Source organism: Nymphaea colorata, chromosome 2 (genome assembly GCF_008831285.2).
Source record: "Nymphaea colorata isolate Beijing-Zhang1983 chromosome 2, ASM883128v2, whole genome shotgun sequence".
NCBI lineage: Eukaryota > Viridiplantae > Streptophyta > Magnoliopsida > Nymphaeales > Nymphaeaceae > Nymphaea > Nymphaea colorata.
This window is the reverse complement of record NC_045139.1, coordinates 7,579,221-7,604,384: the sequence shown is the minus strand read 5'-3', so window position 1 is coordinate 7,604,384 and position 25,164 is coordinate 7,579,221. Positions and strand designations below refer to the sequence as shown.

The 25,164-nt window shown below is 37.6% G+C and overlaps 2 protein-coding genes across 2 annotated transcripts; both read left to right on the top strand.

The window, feature by feature from the left end:
- The first annotated feature begins 6,837 nt into the window (after positions 1-6,837).
- On the top strand, positions 6,838-7,752 carry LOC116247074 (photosystem II core complex proteins psbY, chloroplastic). Its single transcript, XM_031619027.2, has one exon. The coding sequence runs from the start codon at positions 6,994-6,996 to the stop codon at positions 7,573-7,575; it is 582 nt and encodes a 193-aa protein (XP_031474887.1). The 5' UTR covers positions 6,838-6,993; the 3' UTR covers positions 7,576-7,752.
- A 7,469-nt stretch (positions 7,753-15,221) lies between these two features.
- Positions 15,222-24,648, top strand: LOC116248735 (uncharacterized). Its single transcript, XM_031621696.2, has 11 exons — positions 15,222-15,729; positions 16,533-16,746; positions 17,276-17,368; positions 17,448-17,549; positions 17,698-17,868; positions 17,950-18,038; positions 18,361-18,482; positions 21,001-21,182; positions 21,506-21,790; positions 23,833-23,980; positions 24,071-24,648. The coding sequence occupies exons 1-11, from the start codon at positions 15,281-15,283 to the stop codon at positions 24,520-24,522; spliced, it is 2,307 nt and encodes a 768-aa protein (XP_031477556.1). The 5' UTR covers positions 15,222-15,280; the 3' UTR covers positions 24,523-24,648.
- Positions 24,649-25,164: the final 516 nt, after the last annotated feature.

Below are 25,164 nucleotides of genomic sequence, written 5' to 3'. Positions count from 1 at the left end.
AAGGTTGGGCGTCGGGTCTGGTACTTAGAACTTGGCCTGACTTGGGCCCGGGCTTGGGCTCAAAAAAAAAAAAGAAACCGGTTTGGCTCCATAAGTTATCTGGTTGGTTCCGGTGGGCCCAACTAAGCTCGGTTTAGCCCGATAAGATTTTTCTAATACATATTTTATTGATTTATAAATATAATTATATTATTACGATGAATTATATTTATATATTATTTTATATTAAAAATATATATTCTTTAATTTAACCAGGCTAAACTCGGGCTCAGGTTTTAAGTGTCAGGCCGGACCAGCTCAATGCCCAACCTGTAACCCTTCTTTTGCAACATAAAAAAAAGTTAAATTTTAGAATATTTGAAATGAAATTGGCTATCTATCAGTCCCTGCCTGCCTGTTGGGTTGTGCCAACCCTTTTAAAAAAACTAGTATGGTTTTTTTTTTTCTTTTATGGTATTTAGTGGATGTACTCAACGCCCTAAATAGACCAATTTGGGGATCATCCACAACCCAAGTGGCAGGATTATGCAGTCCTAGAAAATAGACCAACTTGGGATCACCCACAATCCAAGTGGTAGGCTACTCCTTAACATAGAGACATTGATCTATTAATAAAAAGGAATATCGAACTGGAAATAAAGACAATTGAGACCTAAACTGAAAAGAAGTGGGATATCAATGGTAGGAGTGCAACTAATTGGAAATGTAATTTGAATTTGAATCCAAGGAGATCCGATCGAAATTCACGTTTGTTAAGTAAAGCACCAACTCATTGAAACGGCAGCCTCGCCGACTCTGTTCACAAACCGAATTTTATAACAGTGGGTGAAGTGCAACCCTCTTGGAATGAGTTGGATAAGGGTTTTATTTGTGACAACCAAACTACTCAAAATAAAACAGGTAATACCATATAGTATATTGTAGAACTGATAATCAGTTAAAATTAATTAATTTCTTACATATATAAGTATCATATGTGTATTTTTAGATGTTTGAGATATCCTTCTCGAGCTCCTTTAACCTTGTTTCTGCTTACATGGTCAAGGTGCTCTGTATTGTATCCTTAGTTGGGCATGGTCGTATGTATTATATTTTTTTAAATTAGTTGGACATGGTCGTATATATCATATTTTCTTAAACAAGAATTGGTATTTTCCAACGCATGTTAGCAGAATATAGTACTGTTCTTGCCTTTAAGAGGGTTGGTACAATGGTTGAAACAGCGGCCAGTTTTCGTTGAAACATGGTATAAGGGCAGCACCCGGGAGATAAAAAATTGGGTAGAAGCTTGGTTATGATATGATAAAATGTTCATTATCCTCACCCAAAAGAACTCAGTGCTTTTCTTATTGAATGACCCCCATAAAGCTACAGCAAAGACTAACAAGCCTCTCTTTAACCACTATTTTATTCCCTTCTAATTACCACATGTCAAGAGTTTTTAAACCGTAGTTGCAGGCCTACGTATGCTGGCATAACTCATTTTCTAATACAAACAAAGCATATTCAATAACCGCACAGCAGAAAATGGTTTTGGAGTTTCCTCATCAAGATAAACAAGGGCCACATGCCTCCAAAGATGCAGATTACAATCCCAGTGAAGGATCTGTGGATTCTTGCAATTAGCAGCTGAGGAAGAAGACATGAAGCTATGCAGAGCAGGATGCCATCATCCACCTCCGGAAGTGAACAGAGTTTGTTATATATCGGCTGCTAACGACACAGACACAACCGTATATGCATTATACAGATGACCCATGTGAGCATGACTCAAGCAGTGAGCTAAAGCTAGGCCTACCATATCTACATACAAAGTATCTGCCGGAAAGGAGTCGGTCTGTCGATTTTTACCGGTTACCGGCACGTATCCAACCGTGTCAGTTTGGTAAACGAAAACAAACAGTATCCAATTAAATAATCAGATCTGAGACGACGTAGAATCTTTTATCTGACTCTGACAGAAATGCTGATTCCGGCGAATATAGAGAACTGAATATAAAATAGTTAGTCACATTCAGTTGCTGACTTTAACCATGCCGACCTGATTGATATGGAAATGGATGCATTCGACGTGTTTGCATCTCTGTGAATACATATAAACGAGAATTAGTAGAGAAAGCACAAGACAACGCAAAATTTAGTTTGATCTTTGTCCTTCATTTCACCTTTAGCTGTTTGATTGTTACAGTTGTCTCTGATAAGATGATGGTGAACTAAGAATATTTCATCATCTATTTTAGCAGAGGTCCAAAAAAGACCTGTACAGATACAGAAACACAGTTTTTCAGTTTTTAACCTTTTGTGATCTCTCGGACCACAGAAGCAGAAGATTGTGATAAGATTTGAACCAATAACCTGATCTTTATGAGCATAAATCTTGATGCCATGTTGAAAGGTGATGAGGCCTTCATAAATGCATCTCGAGATTGAAGTTATAAGGACGTTGGCAGTATAGGTGTCGTAGGTGAATCTTTTGACCTCGCGTGAGTAGGCCCCTATTGATCGTTTCGAATCAATGCGATTGCTCTTTTCGAAAAGCTAGGGATGTCAACAGATATAATACTATCTATGTACTGAGTACCAATTCAATTGGTCGAATGCGATCAGAAAATGATATGAATATGATTTTCTTACGGAATTCATTATTTGATCCTGATGAACATTCAAGTCTAGTTACATGTATAGAAACACCAAGTGGGTTTTGTACTTTATACGTCCCCAATCTAAATCCAAGCCGAAGTCCGAACATAGTATCGTGTGTAAATCAACGTGATATAGAACAAGGTAATAATGATAGAACTGAAGGAGAGAGAGAGATTAGGGCTGCCTTGGAAGAAAGTTTAGGTTAGCAAGAGGCAGAATGGAAAAATAAAACCAAGACGAAATGGTTAAGAGAGGGAGATGAGAACACAACATTCTTTCCAGCCATTGCAAAAGGTAGAAAGAGAAAAAGAAAATATCTAAGTTGTTAGTGAATGATAACACTATCATGGAGGAAGATCAGATTACGGAAGTAGTCACGAGTTTCCTTGAATCTTTCCTGACTTTGGACGTGGCCTCGGGTAACTGTGAATGTTTCAGAGGGTGAGAACAGAATGCTGGCTGCTCCGGTGACTAATAAGGAGATTTGGGAGGTGGTGAAGAGCCTTATAAGGATAGCTCAGCAGTACCAGATGGATTTCTGAACTTTTTCTATCAACAAATGTGAGATACGATTGGGAACAATGTTCGTAAGGAGCATAAATCATACAAATATTATGTTGGTAGCTATGTTTGAAGGGGCTCAGAAGAGAGTGGAAGATTATAGGCCAATCTCAATATGCAATAGCACATATAAAATAATTTCGAAAGTTATTGTGAATAGGATGAAGGAGGTCTTGAGACAGATCATTAGTGACAACCAAGGAGAGTTTGTTAAGGGCAGGGTCATCCATGACCAGATTTTTATGGCTCAAGATATCATTCACTGGTCCTGTAGTAGAAGGGAGGAAGTGGCCACTTTGAAAATGGATTTGGCCAAAGAATGTGATAGTATTTCATCGCCATTCTGGTGTGGGCAACAATATGTGCTTCCACCGCTATTCATAACATGCCCAATTTGATGTAGGCTAGGTTCCGTGTTAGGTACAGGTTCATATGAAAGGTATTTTCATCTTTTTATGTAAAATCATTTTGTAATTTCACCTTTTTATCCTTTAAAGGGGCCCTTCTGGTTTACCATCAAAGACATTTTTTGTTATTTCCAACCCCTAATATGCTATCGAGCCTAACATATAACTTACTCTTCTTTTGATGCATAAACTATGCAAATGTCAATGGTAGAGTTAGAAACTAAAGGCAGAAGCCACATATTTTGCGTTGATCTGATTTATAAATTAAAAACCACAAAATAACATGTTTATGCATGTGTGTCAACAATTTTGGCAAGTCTATGTGATGCCGGAGCCAAGGAGGGACGGGCAGGGGTCACGACCCCACCACCAAATTAAAAAAAATGCATATAATTTTAAAAAAGCTTATGAAAACACTATTGTTGTGCTCTTTCCAAATCTACCACCAACAGCTAATGAGCGAAGAATGCCAATAAAGAAAACCAAGACAAGAAGGCGAGAATAAGAGCAACTGACGGGGGATGTGAGGCCAGCAGGTGATATTTCTGCCAATTTGGAGTCGGCTGACTTGCTGATTCAGGTGGATCGGTTGTGAATCGGTCAGGAATATTAAAAATTATTTTAAAAAGTAAATGAGAATAATATTTTTATAAAAAAGTTTTAAAATTTATTTGTAAAATAGTCGAAACGTGGCACGCGGCATCTATGAATCGGCCATGGAATTGAATCCCTTTGCCACCAATTTTATTTGAATTGAACGATTCTGGTCAATTCTGATAACACTGGCTACATGAGATTTTCCACCGGTGTTGTCCTCGTTAGGTTCGATTGATGGAACTCAACCACATGATTAAAAATAAAACATGAAATAACGAGCTATGGAGCTCCACTTTTAACACATGTAAAAAGAAAATAAATCTTATTAAACAAGAACCGTGAGTTGGTTGTGCCTTTAATGTAATATCTTCATATGATCAATTATACTCAATGCAATTTAAACAGCATTAGCATATCATTAACATGATATTTACAACTAAAGCTGGTGAGGAGCGGTCAATGAAGTGAAGACCTTAAATCAAAGTCCAACCCTTTTATTTAGCACCATGACCCTTTTTCTCACAAAAGGAATAGTTAAATCGAATTCTCATATATATATATATATATTCAGGTGTCTTCAGTGTGCTTCGCAATGCTACTCTACTATACTTTAATTTGCATATTAGTGACCTTCTTTTCGCAACACAAAGGTTGGATGCTCTTACACTCGAACTAGAGACTAGCTGCGAACAACAAGCCGTTGCACCATAAATTATACATCATCAATATATAGAGAAAATCCAAGAAAGTTGAAATTAATACGTATCATGCCAAACAGATTTTTGGACAGGTCTTTAAACAGTATGAATTTTTAGCATCCTGTCCAAATCCAATATGTACTTGGATCTAATTCTGCCCACCTTTCGTAATGGCGCTTGGATCTGGCCCTTAGTATTCAGGTCATTATTCTCATGGGTGAAATTCTCTTGGACAAGGTTGAATTTCCATGGTTCGATTTTTGTATGGATAGCGTGGGAATTTTCTATTGACTGCACCGCTAACTTATAATAAGTGAAAAGAGCGTTAGTAAAATAGTTGGCTTTACCGCCACATACATCTTTGTCAGTAAAATACAATAATTTACTGACATATTTATACCTGGATGTTTCAAAAATGTACACTGACGAGGTAGGCCGTCGGTCAGAATTAGAGATAATATTGAAGTCAGCTGCGTTGGTAAAACTAGCAACGGGCGCTGACGACTACTTGCATCAGTAAAAATCGACGTTTATTGACGACATGAAACCTTCAGTGATGCGCGCTTATAGTAACGAATTTCACAAAACATCAGTAAATATTTATTGACGTTTTTGCTTGTTTTACCAATGTTTTTCATACGTCAATAAAACCCCTTCTTTTGTAATGAACAGTGTTATGAATATTGTTCCAATGGAAGCATATGATTGGCTGATACATGTCGGGTTTGATATATATGGTTTTCATGTTTTTCAATTTTTTGTTTTCTAGATCAATTTAGAACACTTTAATTATTATTTAAATTCAAAAAATTGAAAGTAAGGTGACATATATCGATACATATCCATACTTATGGCTATATGGATGAGCAAACAAATATGGCGCTGACATGGATATTTACGATAAAGGGCGAAAAGGGTCAGTGAGAGAGAGGTCAAAACTTTCTTCACTTGATTTTAGAAGGTGCTTGATAACAAAAACATTGTCTACTTGGAACCCATGTTTTCATAATAAATAATGCAAAATGCTATTTTTGCTTCCTATGAAACTCTATGTGATTACAGATATTAGTTCAAATTTAACAGTGAAAACACTAAACATAATGACACCATGTTTCTTAAAACAATACGGTATTATTGAAACACACTTTATAAGAACATGTGCTCCATTATTTGAGGGCATTTGGCACCAGTAACAATTTGTTACTATTTTAACAAATATTTCATGAATCTACTGTAATCTTTGAGGCATATTCATACAACAAAAAGAAACTGTTACCATGGCAGACGACCCTAATAAACTCAAGTCCAAATACTTTGATAGAAAACTGTAACTATTCGCTCCAAACTAAGTGCCACTATTATGGACCTAACCTCATCTTATTACTAACTTCAATTCACATTCCTAAAAGAACTATAAACCAAGAACATTTCGTGATTAAAATACTCTTTAAAACTTCCCAAAATCTAAAATGTAAAGCCATTTTCTTCGTGGGATACACATGAGGTCTTACTTACAAACTGAAAATCAGTGTCATCTAGAGTTGTACTTTCTTAATCCAACTTACTGCCAAAACTATGTATTCATGGATGCAAGCAATGTCTAAAATCTCAAATCTATTCATGGGTGCAATCAATGTTGAAAAATATCAGATCTATTCTAATTTCTGGACTAATTTTACAAGTTGAAATAACTTCAGGGTCCCATTTCTAGGCCCTGAAATTCTAGTTCAGCATATGCCAAGGCACTCCAGAGAATTCCAGACGATTCAAATGACGAGTATGCGATTGCCAATGTGAGGCTATCATAAATCTTGGAGATCGAATGTGAGGCTGCCATTAATCTTGAAGATGAGGCTGTGGATAAGGTGGGAATCCACTCATCGGCTGTCCATTGGACGCCCTCAGCCCACGTTGGAATAACAACCCCTTCCTCTTGCCTCCTATCCCTACAACCAGAGTTTTGAAGCCCTTCAAGCCAAAAAACCAGAGAGGTGGTGGAGAGGCAGCAGAGGTTGCAGAGAGGTAGAGGAGGAAGATAATCTGCAGCTGATCACTGCTGAAACTTAGGAGGGGGAAGCAACCATCCAATGGCCACCATGATCACCTCATCCATCCTCAACCCCAAGTCCCTGGCTGCACCAAACACACCCCCCACCAACTCCAAACCCATTAAGATCCAACCAGCAGGCCTGGTCCTCCCCCTCCAGAACCTCCCCAAGCCGCTTACCAGCTTGAAAACAGCAACGGGAGCAGTAATTGCCACCTCCCTCCTTTCGCCGCTTTCCGCCTCTGCCGCCGAACAGATCGCCGACGTCGCCGCAGCTGCCGGCGGCGAAGACAACCGCGGTCTGGCTCTCCTCCTCCCCATTATCCCAGCGATTGGGTGGGTGCTCTTCAACATCCTGCAGCCTGCCCTGAACCAGCTCAACAGAATGAGGGAGACCAAGGGGTTGATTGCGGGTGTTGGCATTTCTGCTGCTGCTGCTGCATCTGGGCTGCTCTACGCACCAACCTCAGATGCCCTTGAGATTGCTCAGATCGCTGAGGCTTCTTCCGAAGACAACAGGGGCCTGTTGCTGCTCTTTGTGGTCAGCCCTGCCCTTGCATGGGTGCTCTACAACATCTTGCAGCCCGCGTTGAATCAGCTCAACAGGATGAGATCTGAATGATCTTTGTACTGCTGTGATCTCTGCATGATCTTGAAAAGGAACTTTTTAGGACATTTTGGGGAGTTTTGCATCTGTGAATTTACATGGCTTTCTGGTTAAGCATGACCCTTTCGTCTCGATTACTTCTTGAATTTCTCTGTATATCATGACCTTGAAAGTGCTTTTGTAATATATCAATCATGTCTACTTTTTCCTTTTTCCAAATAATCTGTACCACCTTTCGGGCTCTAAAACTTTGAAGATAAAGACATCACTTAAGAGAAAACTAAGAAGAATGCACAATTCGGTTTGCTTAGTGAAATGTTGAAAACTTGAAGCCTCATTGGGTTATTTAGTCAATCGGGAAAGTCCCAAGTGCATCGAACAGAGAAAGGTTGATCTTACTGCCTTCAACTATGCAGAAGTGGCGATTCCAACAGAATCTCATATTTATGTACATCGAAATAGAGATATAATGAATGCGTCACATCTTCATCGAGCATCACCAAGTCAACCCTTGGCCTTCTCTTGAGATCATAAGGCCGTAAACGTTCGTTCTTTGAAATCTAAGGAAGATTGAAGTCTCTAATGAAGCATAGAATTCAATATGCATGGCCTTTATTTCTTTGCCATAATGTCGAAGCAAGGCCAACAGTTCTCTAGTTGGGAACGGATCGTTACCATAAAAATACTCAATCATTTCTCCCATCATCACCATTGACTACCTCAAGAAGATCAAGTAGGCAGAGTAAGAAATAAGTGTAAGAAGCAGTGCAAAACCCATTAAATGTACTACAAGCTTAAGGGCTTGTTTGGCCATAGAAATAGGCTGTTACTGTCCCCTGAATTTGCCTCAAAGCTTGGGGCGATTCATGAAATACAGTAATATAAGGTTCTATGAATCTACCCTAAGATGCAAAATTATTGCCAAATGTTTTTTAAAGGATCATTTGGTAATGAGAATAATAATAATATATTGTTTCATATATCTACTTAAAAATGGGAAAAATTCAACCAAACAATGCTCTATGAATCTACCCTATTGGCATACAACCGCTAAAAGTTCATGTGCAAACCATTCAGGACATGTTGGGGAGGTGAGACAATTGATTGGACATGTTTGGGAAATAAAGAAATTTTTATGATATTCTCTATAAAACCAGGAAAACTGTTGTATGGCACAAAAATATTGGAGATTTAAAGGCCAAGGGGGCTGATGCGGCTTCTCGTATTACTTTTTATTAAAAATGTTCAATCATTATTATTAGGTTCAGCAGCAAAAAAGAAACGTTTATGAAAAGAGAATGCTATTGCTCTATCAGAAGTGCAACTTTAAAATAGAAAAGCTCAGTTCTCGAGTTAGAAAAAACAAGCTTTTCAAGAAGTTTCAAACGCGTGGAAAAGCATGCAGTTCCGTGCGTTGAAAGCCAGCTTCTGGAAGTTCTAAATTACATGACAGGCTACAGCAAGCGAAAGCTAGCCCAGCCTCTAACAGGATGCTGATAACCTTCTACCCAAGCCAAGGCTTGGCTGATGTCGATTGTCAAAGCCTCAGCAAACAGGCTCAACGTAATCTGGGTTTGCTCCCAATGACGCCGCACCAGATGATGAGCAAATTGCATTGAAGCTACCAATGGAAGAATAAAGGTTTATGCCAGCAATCACCTGGAAAAGAAACATAAAACAACCATGAGCCAAGTTTCTGGTGTGCACTTCATGATGCACATGCGAAACTAAGTTGTGGTTGCGTTCGATTACTGCCAGCTGCAATCTTTACCGTCAAAAAGATCGCAAGATAGCACGGAGGGGTATCAATTAGCATATTCTATGGTCGCCCAGTTACTCCAGCATAATCTTTCACTTGAACAGCAATCTATGTAAGATTTTTTGAGCGCATAGAATACATGAACAATCCTGAAGGCCTTTAATATGTCGGAAACAACTTCTTCTTTTCAGTAAAAGTCAACATGTCATAACCAAGCAACTATGTCCTGCCCTTGTAAAGCTCAGAGAATCATGTTGGCTAAGCAACAAATAAAGAGGTACATGTCAAGAAACGTCTGCAAGTGTTCACAATGAGAATATGGCTTCCTGCAATCAGGCACAACCGCATCAGCTGTTCTCTCTAGACGTCTGCATTGAAGATTTCGTCAAAGCCCCATTGTCAACAAATGCATCCAGCAGCGATTGATCTTTCCAGAATCCAGAGTCAACCAAGTTAATAAAAAGCTTAGGATACATAAGCATAAGCTGGCAAGAAAGCCTTTTCCTTTCTGTATTTAAGGATTTTCCATTTTCCACCTTCTATCGTTGTATAAGATCATCCTCAATCAACCGGTACAAGAATTAACTCAACTCCCACTTTTTTCTTATCAGTTTACTTTTCACTGGATGTTTTATATGAATCACTTTTTGCGTTCCTGAACTTGACCTTTTCGGAACATGAAAGCTCAACGGGGTGGACAAGATGTTACTTCTGCTTCCTTCCTTTTGGTGAACCGCCTGTCTTCCTCATACTCAAGGGCTTGGCATACTGAATCAAATGTCAAACCTACAGTGTTCCTAATAGCAAAAAGTGTACCCACAAAATCATCCCACGAATCTGGAAGAGAATACAGGATAACATGTATTTTTAGATCTTCGTTAAAATCATGTCCAGCAAGAGAAATATCATTAAGTAGGCCCTTCATCGCTGAAATATGCTCCTTAACTGAACCACCTGCCTGCAATTTCAGACAATTGAACTTCCTCATTAGTTCGTTCTTCTCATAGATGGAGAAAGCCGGGTACTTCTTGCCACCTTCTTCATGCATATTTCTTAGTGTATCAGTTCCTTAAACAGTTCTTGAACTGAATGTGGTTACTTCAGAACCAATCTGCACAAACTGTAGATGTATGAATGCATATTATTAGTTGCATGGCAATCAACAAACAGCAGTCACTGTAATGTAGTTATTCTCACAAAAGTATGATACGTAGAGTTAATTCCTTAATCAAATTAGCTAGTCAATTGGAAGGCTGACGGCCATATCTTGTTAACAGCAGTAAAACATAACAGTCTGACCAAGTTAGTAATATGTCCACAACTTCTACCAGCTGTGGACCATGGTGAGGAACAACAGTAAAAGAACCAACCATCTACTTTATTTAGTAATGCAATGAGAAGAATGAAACTTTAACTGTGGGACTCCAATGTCAATGATTCAAGTTTTGTCTTGCAACAACCTTGTACAAACCTGATAATGTCTGGTTATGGTGAAGGAGACCAAACTAAATTTTGATCGACGGTTTCCATCTTTTTGATTGGTATAAGAAGCTGAGTATGGTCGACAAGCCTTCATACAAGACCCTACTACGAACAGACTACAAAGGTGCCATTGAGATCTGCAATTTCTAGATGCCAAAACGTAGAAAGAAAAACTATCACTTTACTGAGTATGGATTGGATCTGGTCCATGTAGTCCTTTATACAATTATTACCCTTGTTTTTTCCCTTCTTAGTAGGTCCAGCCAGACCAGAAAATGGACCTGGTATCAAGATCCAAGCTATGGAACAGTGCTGCAACCTCAACTACACACAAAATATGCTCAAATTTTCATCCAACTGTCATCAGTTTTTTTTTCAAATATGATGGCAAAAAATGATCAAAAAACGAATCACATATGAGAAATAGTACAGCTAGTGATGATCGTTCTGTTCTTTCAATTCTTCAAGCTCAACCACATCATGGAAAACAGCATAGCTCAACCTGCTTACAGATCTAAGAGAAAAACAAAAATTCATGAAGAAGGGTTCGAAAATTCACATCCAAATTCAAAGCTTCAACTCAAGACTATGAAGGAAAGGAAGAAACAAGGTAAAAGAAAAAAAAAAGCAAGAAAGAAAAGGTGGATGAGGAAAACAGAGAGGGAGGGAGACAGATCAGTCCATCAAGCATGAGAAGAAGAAGAAGAACAACGACAAAAGATAGACTGCTATGGAGGCAAGAAGCAGATTAAAGCAAAACACCAAGAAGATGCCGATAACGAAGAAAGCGATCGCACTAAACTAAACGGAGCAAAGTGTAAAATATGTCATTCGCCAATATGCTTACGTCCATTCTGAAGGAAGAGCAGGATTTTCTTATAAAGCAAAGAGACTATAGAGGCGCCACAAAGAAGACAATAAAAGAGAAACTAACAATAAAAGAGAAACTAACAATAAAAGAGATTGAACTCCGATAGAAACATCAACAAAGAAGACAATAAAAGAGATGGATGACATATCACTTTTGCCAAAAGGAAGAGAAGCAGAGAGAATACTGAAGAGATGTCTCAACCTTCAATTACGCACTTCATATGAAAACCAGAAACTCTTCTTTCTTTATCAAAAACCCCCAAAAGCTCATGCATAGAAGAAAAGGAGTCCCATTTCATTCTTTTCTTTTTCTTTCCATCTTTCTTTTCCGGTTGTTGGCTTCTTCAAATAAGCTCCTGAAAACTTAAAAACATGTGGTTCACATTCAAGGCATATTTAACAGAGTTTGCGTACCTCTTTCCTCTCTTTCTTGTTCTTACTTTCCATTTCTTCTCTTCCTTTTATGCTCTGAGAGAGAGAGAACAGAGAGACACAGAAAGAGAATGAAGGCGTCCCCTTGTTAAGTCATCGTCCCTCCATTAACCGTAATAAACCTGCAACGCATAGTGGGAGGTGTTCGCTTATTAAGGAAGGAGGAGGATCAAGCGAAGATTTCTCTTGATGAATCTATCAGATTGGCAACAAATCTGAAAATGGAGATTAATGGGATAGACTGTAATCTAAGTTTTTCTCGATAAGGATTAATTACTAGAGTATCTCTAGGTGGATAAGGATTTGTTAACCTTTTCTCTCTGTCTTTTTTCCTGCCTATCTCGAGTATCTCTCGGTGGCTAAGGATTTGTTAACCTTAGCTCTGTCTATTCTTTGCCTATATAAAGAAGAGCTTGTAACAAAGCATTGTAACATAGGGAAGAACAATAAACAAAGTTTTCTCTCTTTCCTGATGCCGAACCACTTAATATTGTATATTGTGTGCTTCTTTGTCTCTCTAATCTCGTATTACTCTTTGTTTCTCTCCCATTCCATGATTTTAACAGGAGGAGCCGCTGACGGCTTGTTGATCGAAATAGAATGATGTCCACTTCAAACAAGACAAACGGGTCTAAATATCCATACTTCTCAGTGTCTCAGACTCTACTTGATGGAACCCATGTTTTGAGTTGCAAAGGTTGATGAATGATGCATACATGCATACAGAAAAACATTCCAGATGATAAAGGATGATAAAGGAGAGATGATTGACAGAAGAACCAAACAAGCAGAACACTTTGCTTCAACACATAATGCAGAATATCAAGCTTTACGGACCATTTTTCTGATTACTCTTTTGTATTTGCCACCAAGATATTTTTCTCTTTAATTTTTAGATTTGATGCTTAATTAGACAAGAGAAATCAAACGTGCAATAACAACAAATTTGGGATATGTGTAAATCCAAAATTTCAAATGGATATCTTAGAAGTTATTTCTCTTTTTTTTTTTAATTTTAGAGTGATTTTCACTTGGGCGAAAAAAATATGAATTTATGAAATACCACATTGAATCAAACGTGAGTCCGTATAGATGGTAGTTCCGGTTTTATTTTATTACACAAAATGAAAAATGTAAATAAAAAATAATGAAAAAAATATACATCTTTTTTCAATCGTTTGTAAGCAAGGTTGGTAGTTTTATTTAGGGATATTATCATAAGTATGAAAGTGATAAAAGCTAGTTATAGCTAGAAATTTCTTGTTAAGGGGCGCTCTAAGTATAAATTTCAAACTTGAAGGGGGCATTCACATGTAAAAAATGAAAAATTAATGAGGTTTTTATACATAAATAATGTAAGCTTATTGGTCTGGTGTGGGCAATTGCCCACTCTAGCCACAATGTGGCTCCGCCACTGGTTATACCGTCATGGGAATGAATGTAAAAATATTTAAAATTTGATGAAGAAATCAATTAATTTGTTCAAATTGGGGTTGCTTTTAACTTTTAAGAAATGGAATTTGGTTCGATGCGTATTTAGTTTTAAATAAATATCTAATAAACTAATAAGCATCAAGATGACCAATTAAGTTTTCATATGTCGAGTATCCATACTTTTTGAAAATGGGTTCTTAACATACAAATTCGATTTCAAATCAAATTCAATCGATTTCAAATAGGATTCGATTGTGAATTTAAAAGACATATTTGGATATGGAAGAGATTTTTCTTTATTTGCATATGGATTTGACTTCGAATCCAAATATATAAACATATGATAAACTAGATACAATAAAAGGTAAATGTGATTCGAATCTGATCTGTTGACACCTATTGGTTCAAGGTTTATCCCATACAACTGGTTTTTGGCCATAATCAAATATGAGTGGGTTTGCATGTGCATCCGATGCACTCAATGTAAATATATAACATTTTCTAATTTAAACTAAAAATATGAGATTATCATATACTTTTCACTTTGTCCCATCAATAGTATGAAATTACTTTTTCACTTGCTTAGACATGACATTAAGGATGCTAATGGATCATACTTAGATCAGTTACACTCTTAACCATATTTGTTTTTTTCGATGTTCACATATTCAGATTCTAATTCGGATTCGAGTGCTAATGCAGAAAAACATATACAAATCAATCAAGTCTGATTTCACAATTTAAATCAGATATTTGAATTCACGTTCAAATCCGAATTTGAATTTTAAATTGAATTTAACTGACTTTGTTGTTTTGAATCCGAATCCAAATCTGAGTCTAAACTAATCTTTATGTTAAAGTAAATCCGAATCTGATCCAATGTTTATGCATATTTGAATTTGAATATGATCGAATCTCATTCCTTAAATCCGAATCCAATCTAATTTGTTAATTAAATATTTTTAGAAAACCGAAACATTTTTAAAGAACTACAAAGGCATAGTTTTTTGTAAGAATGGACTCTGATAACACTTTTGTAGAATACCTTTAAAAAGCATATAAATACAACCAAGTGAGGATACTTACACTAGTTTAGCATTAATAAACTAATAGAAATATGATTATGCACGTACTAAAATTGAATTACGATCTGCAATAGTTTGTCTGTGTATATTTGTGTTTAACTGTAAAAATTTAGAAAAACTTCAGATCATCCTCCTCTAAACTTATTTAGATGTCAAAGTAAACCAATCCAAATGAGAACTTTCATGTTCTTATAATATAGGGACATAACATATAACCTGCTTGCTAAAATTGAATTACGATCTGCAATAGTTTATCTGTGTATATTTGTGTTTAACTGTAAAAATTTAGAAAAACTTCAGATCATCCTCCTCTAAACTTATTTAGATGTCAAAGTAAACCAATCCAAATGAGAACTTTCATGTTCTTATAATATAGGGACATAACATATAACCTGCTTGGCATGACAGGTTATAACATAAAAACTGTATTCCATATGACTTGAGGGACATTTTCATTATTTTTGAGAGATCTTTTTTGACCTATGTTATGAAGGGTCTTCATTTAGCCAAAGGAGGGTATGTTGGTTAAGAGAAGGCGAAATTAGCCTTGTTTTTACATGTTGGAGTACTGTGATTATTAAGATTTCTTACAACCATACTAAGACGACTCTCTCTCCCTTTCGTGCTCCTCTCCAGGGCGTTCACGCTCGTCTCCACCATGGCGGGAGAGCGAGAGGTAGTTGTCGGCCTGGTTGCGAGATTGAAGGGCTCCGCCGCTTCCTTGGACGATTTCCGCCCTCCCCAAAACGAATCTTCATCGTCTTCAGTCGGCCGGAGGAGTCCCCTTAACCAACACTCCTCAACCAGCAATCAGCCGCTCCCTTCTGCTACTTCCGACCCTACACTGTTTTCTCCTTCCACCGTTTACATGGCACAGCCGCAGAAGGGGCGCAGGGACGCGGTTCCTTCCGTAGAGGATGCCGATGGGAAGGCCATGGTGCAGGTGGGCGACGACGTTGAAGTCGAAGTGAAGCGGAAGGAATCGGGCAAGAGCTTTCCGGTTCTCTCGGGCCTAAACCTCAACGACGATCCACCGGACAGCGAGGGCGAGGACTTCGTGGTAGATGAGGAGCCAAAATGCGCTTCCACCCAAGATGTCCTCTCCAGGTTTGCTGATCTTATTTGTGGATGTTCTCTGTCTCTGTCTCTCTCCCTTTCACCTAATTATGTTAGCTTACTCTCTTTACCCTCTTCCTTTCCTAGTTATGTTAGTTTACCATACCTACTAATTCTGATTATGTTGTATAATCGACAATCTAGAGGGTAAGTGTTATAATTTATTTGCACATGCGTCTCTCTCTCTCTCTCTCTCTCTCTCTCTCTCTCTCTCTCATTTGCAACGAGGCCTACCCATTACTAATAAAGAAGAATCTGTATAATGTTTTAATTTCTAACTTCCAGAAACAATTTTCCCTAATGATATTGGGCCAGTAGTTTCAAATCTTCTAGGAACAAAACGCTTATCCATTGTACATTTTCGTTGTTAAATTTTGTCACGATTAGACACAAGCAGGGTCATTGCATGCCACAATAATTTTCTACTGGTATTAGTATGAAGTGTGTTCTCATATTCTCGAGTTGGTGGGATACACTTTCAATTGTTCAGGGACCAAGACGGCGAACAGCTTTATATGCTTCTCGCTTGATTTTCTGTGGACATGCAATGAGGGTGTAGCTTGCTGTAACCTTTGTCTATTATGAACTCCAATTCTTCTGCAGAAGTTTAGTAAACAACTTCTTTTATGTAATGATAAAAAAACTCATTTATATCATTTGCATTTTTCAAAGTCATCAATGGAAGTGTCTGTATGGCTTGAGAATACTGGACGTGGTATCTTGAATGATTTTTTTTTAATTTCTTTCTCCAATAAAATTTTGCGAGTTTATCTAAATAAGAGAGTTTACTGCAGGGTAGTGAATGAGGAGGGCAAGGTATTGGACGCTAAGCCCTTGATTAGGGATATTGATATAAATGATGTGGAAGATAAATCTTTGAAAGCAGCTAAATGTCATCCCAAACTTAAAAGTGAATATCCTAATGAATCCGGACATGACACAGATGCTGATCAGCAATATCAAGGCGTTTCTACTTCTCAGGAAGAAAAAGTTAGCAGCCTTAAAGCGGTAAGGTTGTAATTAATTTTTCTGTTTAGTGCTTTATAAGAAGAATATCAATGCAGTAACAATTTGTAGCATTTTAGAGAAGTAATTGCTGGGTGGAGAATGACTTTTAGGTTCAAGTGCTACAAATGAGTTGGATGTATTCTCATATTCTATTTGAATTGAATCGTTATTTCTGGATAGGATTCAAGAATGTAATTTGCATTATGGCAGTTTTTTTTTTTCTGATCTTGCTTGGAGTTTAATGAATATTTAAATCAGTTCGATATTGCAATATATACGCAGTGCAGATGATTTTATCATTAGGTATTACTTGGGTCAACATCTTTAATAGGATCCACATCACATAGGTGTGGGTAGTTGGGTGTTTTATCAGTTTTTAATGTGGGCTCTACTCAATATATTATATCAGATCTACGTCACATGGGTGTGCTTTCAGCCTGCACGCTGTGGGTTCTGCATGGATCATATTTGTGCGTGAATATGTGTTTCTAATTCTTATCCATGCTCATTGCTGCTCCTAATTTTATAGGGATTAGTTCATGTTGCACGTAAGATGCCCAAGAATGCTCACATCCATTTCATTCTTGGTCTAATGTACCAGAGGCTGTGTCAACCGCAGAAGGTAAATGTCCAATCTATATTTCAAGTTATTCTAGAGTTTTGTTGACATCAGGTGTTGATATTGTCGAAATACTGCCTAGGCAGTCCTGGCATTTGAGAAAGCAACTGAAATTTTACATCAGTCTGAAGAAGAAGTCAGCAGACCTGAATTGTTAAGTCATGTCCAAATTCACCATGCACAGGTAATCAGTGTCACATAGTTAGTAGAACTAGTTCAAGTGCTGTTCTTTCAACCAAATTCTCAGTCATGTGGCATTACAATCCACCACGGGAGTGACTTTCTTGAAGTCACTACCAATGTTAATATTATTGTCAGTTGTCACTGTGCAGAGCCTTCTGCAAGGTTCTATAGGAGATTGGACAGGCAAAGACAAAGATCTTGAACCACAAGAACTTGATGAACTTATTTTGAAGTTGAAGGAGTCAGTTTCATTAGATGTTAGACAAGCTGCTGTATGGAATGTGCTTGGTCAGATACTTATAAGAACTGGCCGCCTGCAGGTATTAAGCTATGAAATTCTTTTTTGCTTGAAAGGCTGCAATTTCATATGAAATTTTTTAATTTTTCCCTCATGCTTTCAGAGTGCCATTTCAGTGTTATCAGCTCTCCTTACTATTGTGCCAGATTTCTTAGATTCCCTCTGTAACCTTGGTGTTGCACACCTGCAGTGGTGAGAAATGTTATCTTTCCGTTGTTCTTTCTGTCCTTTCTGATCCCATTGACTAGATGTGTCTGCATGGTTTTGGACATGACAAACATGAAATCCATGAACTCTGTCTCAAAATTAAAACAGGAGAGTCGTATGTTTAGATACCCATGATCTATATTTTGCAAATGAACATGAACATGAACATTCGAAGAATGTTATGGCACACTATCATTTATATCAATAAGATTCATTAAAGTTTTTTGTTTTCCTTTTTTGGAGACAATAACTCTTTTTCTGTCTTCCCCATGTCTCTTTATTTTTTTTTTCCGGTTTTGGGTTTTAGTGGCAATTGGGAAGAAGCTGCAAGATGTTTCCAAAAGTTGGTTCTGAAGGATCAAAACCATCCAGGAGCTTTTATCAACTATGGGGCATCGCTTTTGTGTCAACATGGTTCAACTATTGCAGGTATGCAACTAGTATGTTGCTAACTATGTTGCAGCATTCTTCATGTTGAAATGTTCTTACAGTACGTAACTTATACATTTCATTGATGAAATACTTCTTAACTTTTTACTTCTGACTTTAAGGCATTTTCAAGTTTCAAAACTTAGAATTACATATCTCATGCTTGGATGGTTGTAGATCACATAAGCTAGCTCCCAAACAAGTTGTTTATGTTTTATTACAATTTACAACTTCTTAGTGCATGAAACTTCTTGACGCTAAAATTGTCCTTTTTTTGCGGGAGTATGTGACAGAAGTCTTCTAATGCCTAAAACTTCTCCTATTAAGGCCTACTAGTTTTATCAAGCAGTTACTCACATATATGACACATATCCCTTGTGAAATTATTGAAACCTTTTTCCATCTTTGCAACCCAATTTTTTGACTGAGCATCTTGGCATCAATGTTTTTAGTAGCATAGAATCCTCTAACATAATTTTTCTTTCTTTCTGTTCGTTTTTGGAGATGCATGCCCATGATTATATCTGACATTCATATAGTAATGAATATGATTGATGGTTCTCACTAATGTTCATGCTTATCATTCTCCAACTTAAGCACTTCATTTGGTGGCTGCGATGTTCTTTTTTTTTTTTTTCACATGCACTTTTAGAATGGTACATGGGTCGGTCTGTCAATTTTGGCAAATCTTGTCAGACAGAGCCTGAGCCTGAGCCTGAGCCTGTGGCCTTAAGTTTAAGCATTGGAGAGTGCATATGCATGCAGAATAACAGATAAAGACTAATTGAACTTTTTCTTTGTCTTTATGCTTCTTGCACATGGAAATGTATCAGAGTGTTTGGGTTTTCATTTCTATCATTATTATGCATTATGCTGCTAAGTATGATATGTGACAGCTTTTCACATCTCCCAAATCTCAAGGGAGATATATTTATGCATGTCAATTTCTAAATAGACATATTTAGGTTATTACTACTTGTAGTTTTCTGTAATGAATGAACGAACAGAAGCAAGAGAATGTGGAAACATAAGAAGGAAGACAATATTTTTAACGTGGTTCGGCTTAAGCCTACATCTGCGATCTCTAGTTCTCTCTCTCACTCAATGAGCACAAGAGCATAGAGTTGTTTTATCTATGGTATTTGCCTTTACAATGTTGATGGGATTCTGATGCAAGATGAAAGCATAACCAAATTTTGTAATTGGACCCAATTAGAATTTTTAGTATTTGTAAAATGGATCCAGATCTGCAGTCCATCCCTTTCTCTATATAAGGGGACGTTGGATCATTTTGTAGACAGTCAAGAAGTTGAAAGAAATGAAGTGTGTTGTTAGTTTTCTTCTGTTTTTCTTGTTCGATTGATCATTTGCTTGAGTTGCTTGAGTTTTAGTTAGTTTAAGTTTAGCTGTGAGTATAGTTGGATTAAGATTCTTTAATCTTGATTCTTATTGCATTAATTGGTATCAGAGCATTTTTACGCACTTCCGCCCTCTGGTTTGCCCCTTCTGCCTCTGTTTGAGGCGGAAAGGGGGAACCTTGAGCGGCGCCTCGAGCGGTAGCTTGAGGCGCTTGTGGGTTTGGACCGGTCCCTTTTGGGACCGGTTCAAGCCGAACCGGGTTTTGAGCCCGATTCGGTTCCGTTTCGCCCGATTCACGGGTATGAGGGTCCAAACCAGTTGTTTCCATCATTTGATACTGGATCTGATTTGGGGATGCCCATAGATCATATCCAAGATTGCGTTTCTTCTCCAAAGCCACCACTGAAGCCGCTACCTTGATCATTATCAGAAGATAATCGATAGACCACCGCTTTAGCTTATGCAGGTGAGCGGTGGGACCTTTTGTTCAGAAGGTCCAAACCTTGTCTAAACTCTCTAAGGTGAAGAATCATTTTGGCAGAATGAAAGATTTAAACTCGTCGAGGGCGACTTTTCTCCAACTAGGGTAGTCTGATGCAAGATGAAAGCATAACCAAATTTTGTAATTGGACCCAATTAGAATTTTTAGTATTTGTAAAATGGATCCAGATCCGCAGTCCATCCCTTTCTCTATATAAGGGGACGTTGGATCATTTTGTAGACAGTCAAGAAGTTGAAAGAAATGAAGTGTGTTGTTAGTTTTCTTCTGTTCTTCTTGTTCGATTGATCATTTGCTTGAGTTGCTTGAGTTTTAGTTAGTTTAAGTTTAGGTTTAGTTTAGTTGTGAGTGTAGTTGGATTAAGATTCTTTAATCTTGATTCTTATTGCATTAGATTCTCATTTGCATTTGGAAATTTATTTGACGTCCAACTTCCATATTTTCCAAAACTGGATTGAGTAAGCATGACACGTTCCTGATCTCGTCTAGCTCCTTTCTTATCATATGAGATAGCTTCTTCCTTATTGCACAAGATATGGTTGCTATCTCCTTTCTTATCACATGAGATATAGTTACTATCTTTGCGTGAGATCTGATTGATCTTTCCTTCAATGATGAATTGTTCTATAGTTATGGACTTATTTAATGATCACCTGTCAGGTGCTGGAGCTAATGGCAGTGGTGGGACAAATGCATCCCAAAATGCTGCTGCAGTTGTTGCACAGGAGTGTTTTGCTGCAGCATTAAGAACAGACCCAAAAGCGGGTCACCTTTGGGTTAATCTTGCTGATGCATACCATATGGCTGGTGACCGCAGAAGTGCTGGGAAGTGCTTAGAACAGGTATTCATCTCAATCATTTCTCTATAATTCTTGGTCATATTGAACTTGTAAGATGCTTCCCCATTCAAATTGGTCCAGAAACATTGTCCAACTGGAAGAAGAATATGTACATATACAGTTATGTCATGCCATGTTAATTTGTTCACCTTCTTTCTTTATCATGTCTGTTATATCAAAAGTAAGATACTTTAAACTGTTTTTTGTTGTCGAGCCTTTGGTTTGCAGTTTGCAGCTCACTAGTCTTAAACCCTTGACATTTACTTTTGAATTTGTTTGGAATTTGATAAGTTTTTCTTGTTTCCTTTTCTGTGTGTGTTATTCAGGCATGCAAGTTGGAGCCGAGTCGCATGTCTACCAGATATGCAGTTGCTCTACATCGCATCAAAGATGCAGAAAGGACTCAGGATCCCACACAACAGTTACCATTGGCTGCCAATGAGATGGCTTCAATACTTAGGGAAGGTGACCCCGCCATAATTGAACCTCGTATTGCATGGGCAGGGCTTGCAATGGTTCACAGAGCACAACATGAAATTGCAGCTGGTTTTGGATATATAGAGATGGATCTAAAAGAGGTTGAAGAAAGAGCTCTACACACATTGCAGCAGGTACTGTTTACATGGGAACAATAGGAACTTTGCATTAGGGGCCATCATTTTGGCCTTAGTTCCAAAAGTGAGCATCATAATTCACATCGATGGATTTGCTGATGAGGGCTTGCTGACAGTTGTCTAAGTGCTTCCCTTTACCATTATCCCTTACAGCAAAGTAAAGAGCTTAGTTGGACTAAGTAAAGGCCGCCAATTGGAAAAAGCTTCATCTTAATAAATAGCCTGGTTTATATGCAATTTTGCATCCAAAACTGTCTGAGTTTGAAATCCAAGTCCAACTAATACCTGAATGTGGACATGTGAAATTCAGATACTGTTATTTTTGGATTTGGATTTGATTAGAAGCTTCTATTTGTAACTTAGTCTTTATGTACATAAAATCCAATTGTATTGAACTTGCCAATGGGTAGATCCTACTTGATTTGAATTCAAACCATTTATATGATCCTGAATAAGCACTTTTGAACTTAGAATATGAAATAGTTCACCTGTTTGTGGTTATTGCCCTCAATGTGTGGCTCATAGTAGGAAATTCAGATATCCGAAGCCCATTTTTGGAATTGAGACCAATAGTTTGGCCCCTAATGGTAATTTCCTATATTTGATTTATGATAAATATTTTGTCCTCTTTTGTATAGCCCCGATTGTAAGTTCCAGTACTGTTGCCTGTCATGGTAACAAAACATTTTTGTCTGCATGTTTTTGTCCATGTAGGAGTATATTTCTATTCAAACTCTGTTAAATTTGGGTGCTTTGGGTACTAGATCAGTGTATAACCTTAAGTGCTATTTTTTTTTTGGGTTCAATTTCCAAATTGTTGATCCTATTCATTATATTGACTGCTCATTGTTTTCTCAAAAATGGAAACCCCAAAGTCTTTTCCAATTGTAAATGAAGCCAGAACATGGAAAATAGGATCCTTGGTTGGTCTTAGGCATATTTATGGTGATTTTGCTGACTTCTAGTCCTTCAAGTTCTCAATGCTGCCCAAGGTTCTGTCTAAACACTACCATATATTCTGTCTACACACACTACACGCCCCTGCCCACCCACGCACTTAATAGTAAACTTGGGGTAGTTTCTATGCGACTTGAAGCCAGACATGGTCAATATAGCATGACTTAGTTGTTTAAAATGTTTAAATTGTAGGGAGTAGGGTGGAAATAAACCATGAACAACATGTTGATCTGATCATTTATCACAAAAGGAGTAGATCAAAGTTTGCATGGCTTGCTCATTGAGCCTTCATGTCTTCTGCAATGGATCATGATACCATTCTTTTTGTAGGAATATGAATTTGTGTTCACATGCTATCGTTTGGTTAGCATATTGATAAGGTGCTGAAGTTGCTTTTAGCTCAACTGAAATGGATACTGGCCTTTTGCAGTTTCATGTACAGTGTAAATGATAAAGCATTGGATCACATTGCCAACCTTTCCAAAATTTTATTTGAAGAAATGAAATATTCCTTGAGCTATCATAGAAGCATTTTGGAAAAAGAAAAGATATATGCTCACAAATAAGATGGCTTTAAATCACAGGAAAGTAGTTTAAAAGGATTAATTGGTAAACTGTGAAATAAGTATAGTTTTTACTTTTTAGTCTGTACTAGAGATCCATGGCTTTTATCTTCTAATGATCTTTGAGATAAACCTGTTTGCCAAGTGACGGGACTTATGAATATCCTTAAGACTTATGTACAAGGTGGAGTTGAAGGCTTGACGCTTCCCAAGATGTATATTGATTACAAGTATGAGAATATCTGAGAAGTCAGAGTGTGTAAAAGTGTAATTAGAGAGATGGAAAATGATGGTCGAAATAGATTCTAATTAACTAGATTTCATGTTATGAAATATAAGGTCCTCAATTCCAAGAGCGCCTTTTCTAACAGATTACAGGCTTGCTGTTATGACCTTAGTGGAACTTTGACATCATTCTACAAACTTGTCAGTTTTCATCTTACCCAGTGAAACATCTCAGTATGAAATTTCTCTAGGGTACAGCATGTCCTGATCACTTTTCATGTATCCTTTTTATAGGCTATATCTGAAGATCCGGACGATGCCATTCACTGGCACCAGCTTGGCCTGCATTCCCTCTGTACCCTTCAGTTCCAGAATGCGCAAGACTATCTAAAAGCTGCTGTGGCCCGCCGTAAAGACTGCAGCTATGCATGGTCAAATCTTGGTACTCAATACATTGCATTAGCTATATCCTTTTCCATTTTTCATATACATATATGGGCTAGTTAAATTTGTGATTCACTTTAATGTCTAGGAATCTCATTGCAATTGTCTCATGAACCAACACTTGCTGAAGCGGCATATGAACGTGCATTATTATTATCAACAGTGGAACAGTCTCATGTTACTCTTTCCAACCTTGGAAATCTCTACCGTCAACAGAAGCATTTTGATGACGCACGAAAGATGTTTGCAAAAGCCATCGAAAAGCACCCAGGATATGCACCGGCGTACAATAATCTGGGACTTGTATTTGTCGCCGAGGATCGGTGGGCTGATGCGATAGACTGTTTCACTAAAGCTCTTGTTGCTGATCCTCTGCTTGATGCAGCGAAATCAAACCTGATTAAAGCAGTAGCTATATCTAAAATATCCACAGTCCAGGTTCCGACTGATGCCCAAGGAAGTATTCATTGTACAGCTCCATCTGATTCACACGCTACAAGAAATCATTTGCAGCCTTCACCTCATCATACATCCGAGTGAAATATTCTTCCTGTTTCCTGCTGGAACCCTATTGTTGTACTTCTGCTTAAGTGTGGGTAATTTGTTGTTTCTCAAAAAGAAGTTATTCAAGCTATATTTAATATTGTTTGTATTCAATCGAATGTAGATGACCATTCTTTCTCTTTTTCTTCAAAAGCGACTGCAGGAATCTAATCTCTCTCTCTCTCTCTCTCCAAAAGACTTCGGAGTATATAAAAGTAAAAAAAGACTTGCTTAAATCTTGCGGAAGCACAATCATTTTTTAACGTCACGTTTAGGTGTCCGAACTACAGTATATACAACAGAAAAAAGACGGCTGAAATCTTTTGAGACTTGAGTATGCTGTTATTTCACTAAATGTAAGCACCATTTAGTAAAATATTCGTGTGGATTCAATTGTTTCAAGTACGTCGGTGCAGCTAGTTCGGCAGAATTGTGCAGTTCTTGGATTGCCTAAATCTGTATAGTTAGAAAAGTCAGAAAAATCTTGTCTGAAGGACAAGACTTTACAAGGGTTTCAGAAAGCATACAAATTAAAGATTTAGATTCGTATCCATAAATCGAATTTTATGCTTTTTCCTCAAATATGAAAATTCAGACAAGCTGTTTACGTCTGTGCCGTGGCATTGCTAAAAACTCACC

What these genes read in the sequence shown, in the direction of transcription:
- LOC116247074 (XM_031619027.2), top strand. Translation starts at nt 6,994, where the DNA reads ATGGCCACCATGATCACCTCATCCATCCTCAACCCCAAGTCCCTGGCT.
- LOC116248735 (XM_031621696.2), top strand. Translation starts at nt 15,281, where the DNA reads ATGGCGGGAGAGCGAGAGGTAGTTGTCGGCCTGGTTGCGAGATTGAAG. An exon ending in TCCAAATTCACCATGCACAG is followed by an intron (nt 17,550 to 17,697) that starts GTAATCAGTGTC and finishes GTCACTGTGCAG; the next exon opens with AGCCTTCTGCAAGGTTCTAT. An exon ending in GGTGTTGCACACCTGCAGTG is followed by an intron (nt 18,039 to 18,360) that starts GTGAGAAATGTT and finishes TTTGGGTTTTAG; the next exon opens with TGGCAATTGGGAAGAAGCTG.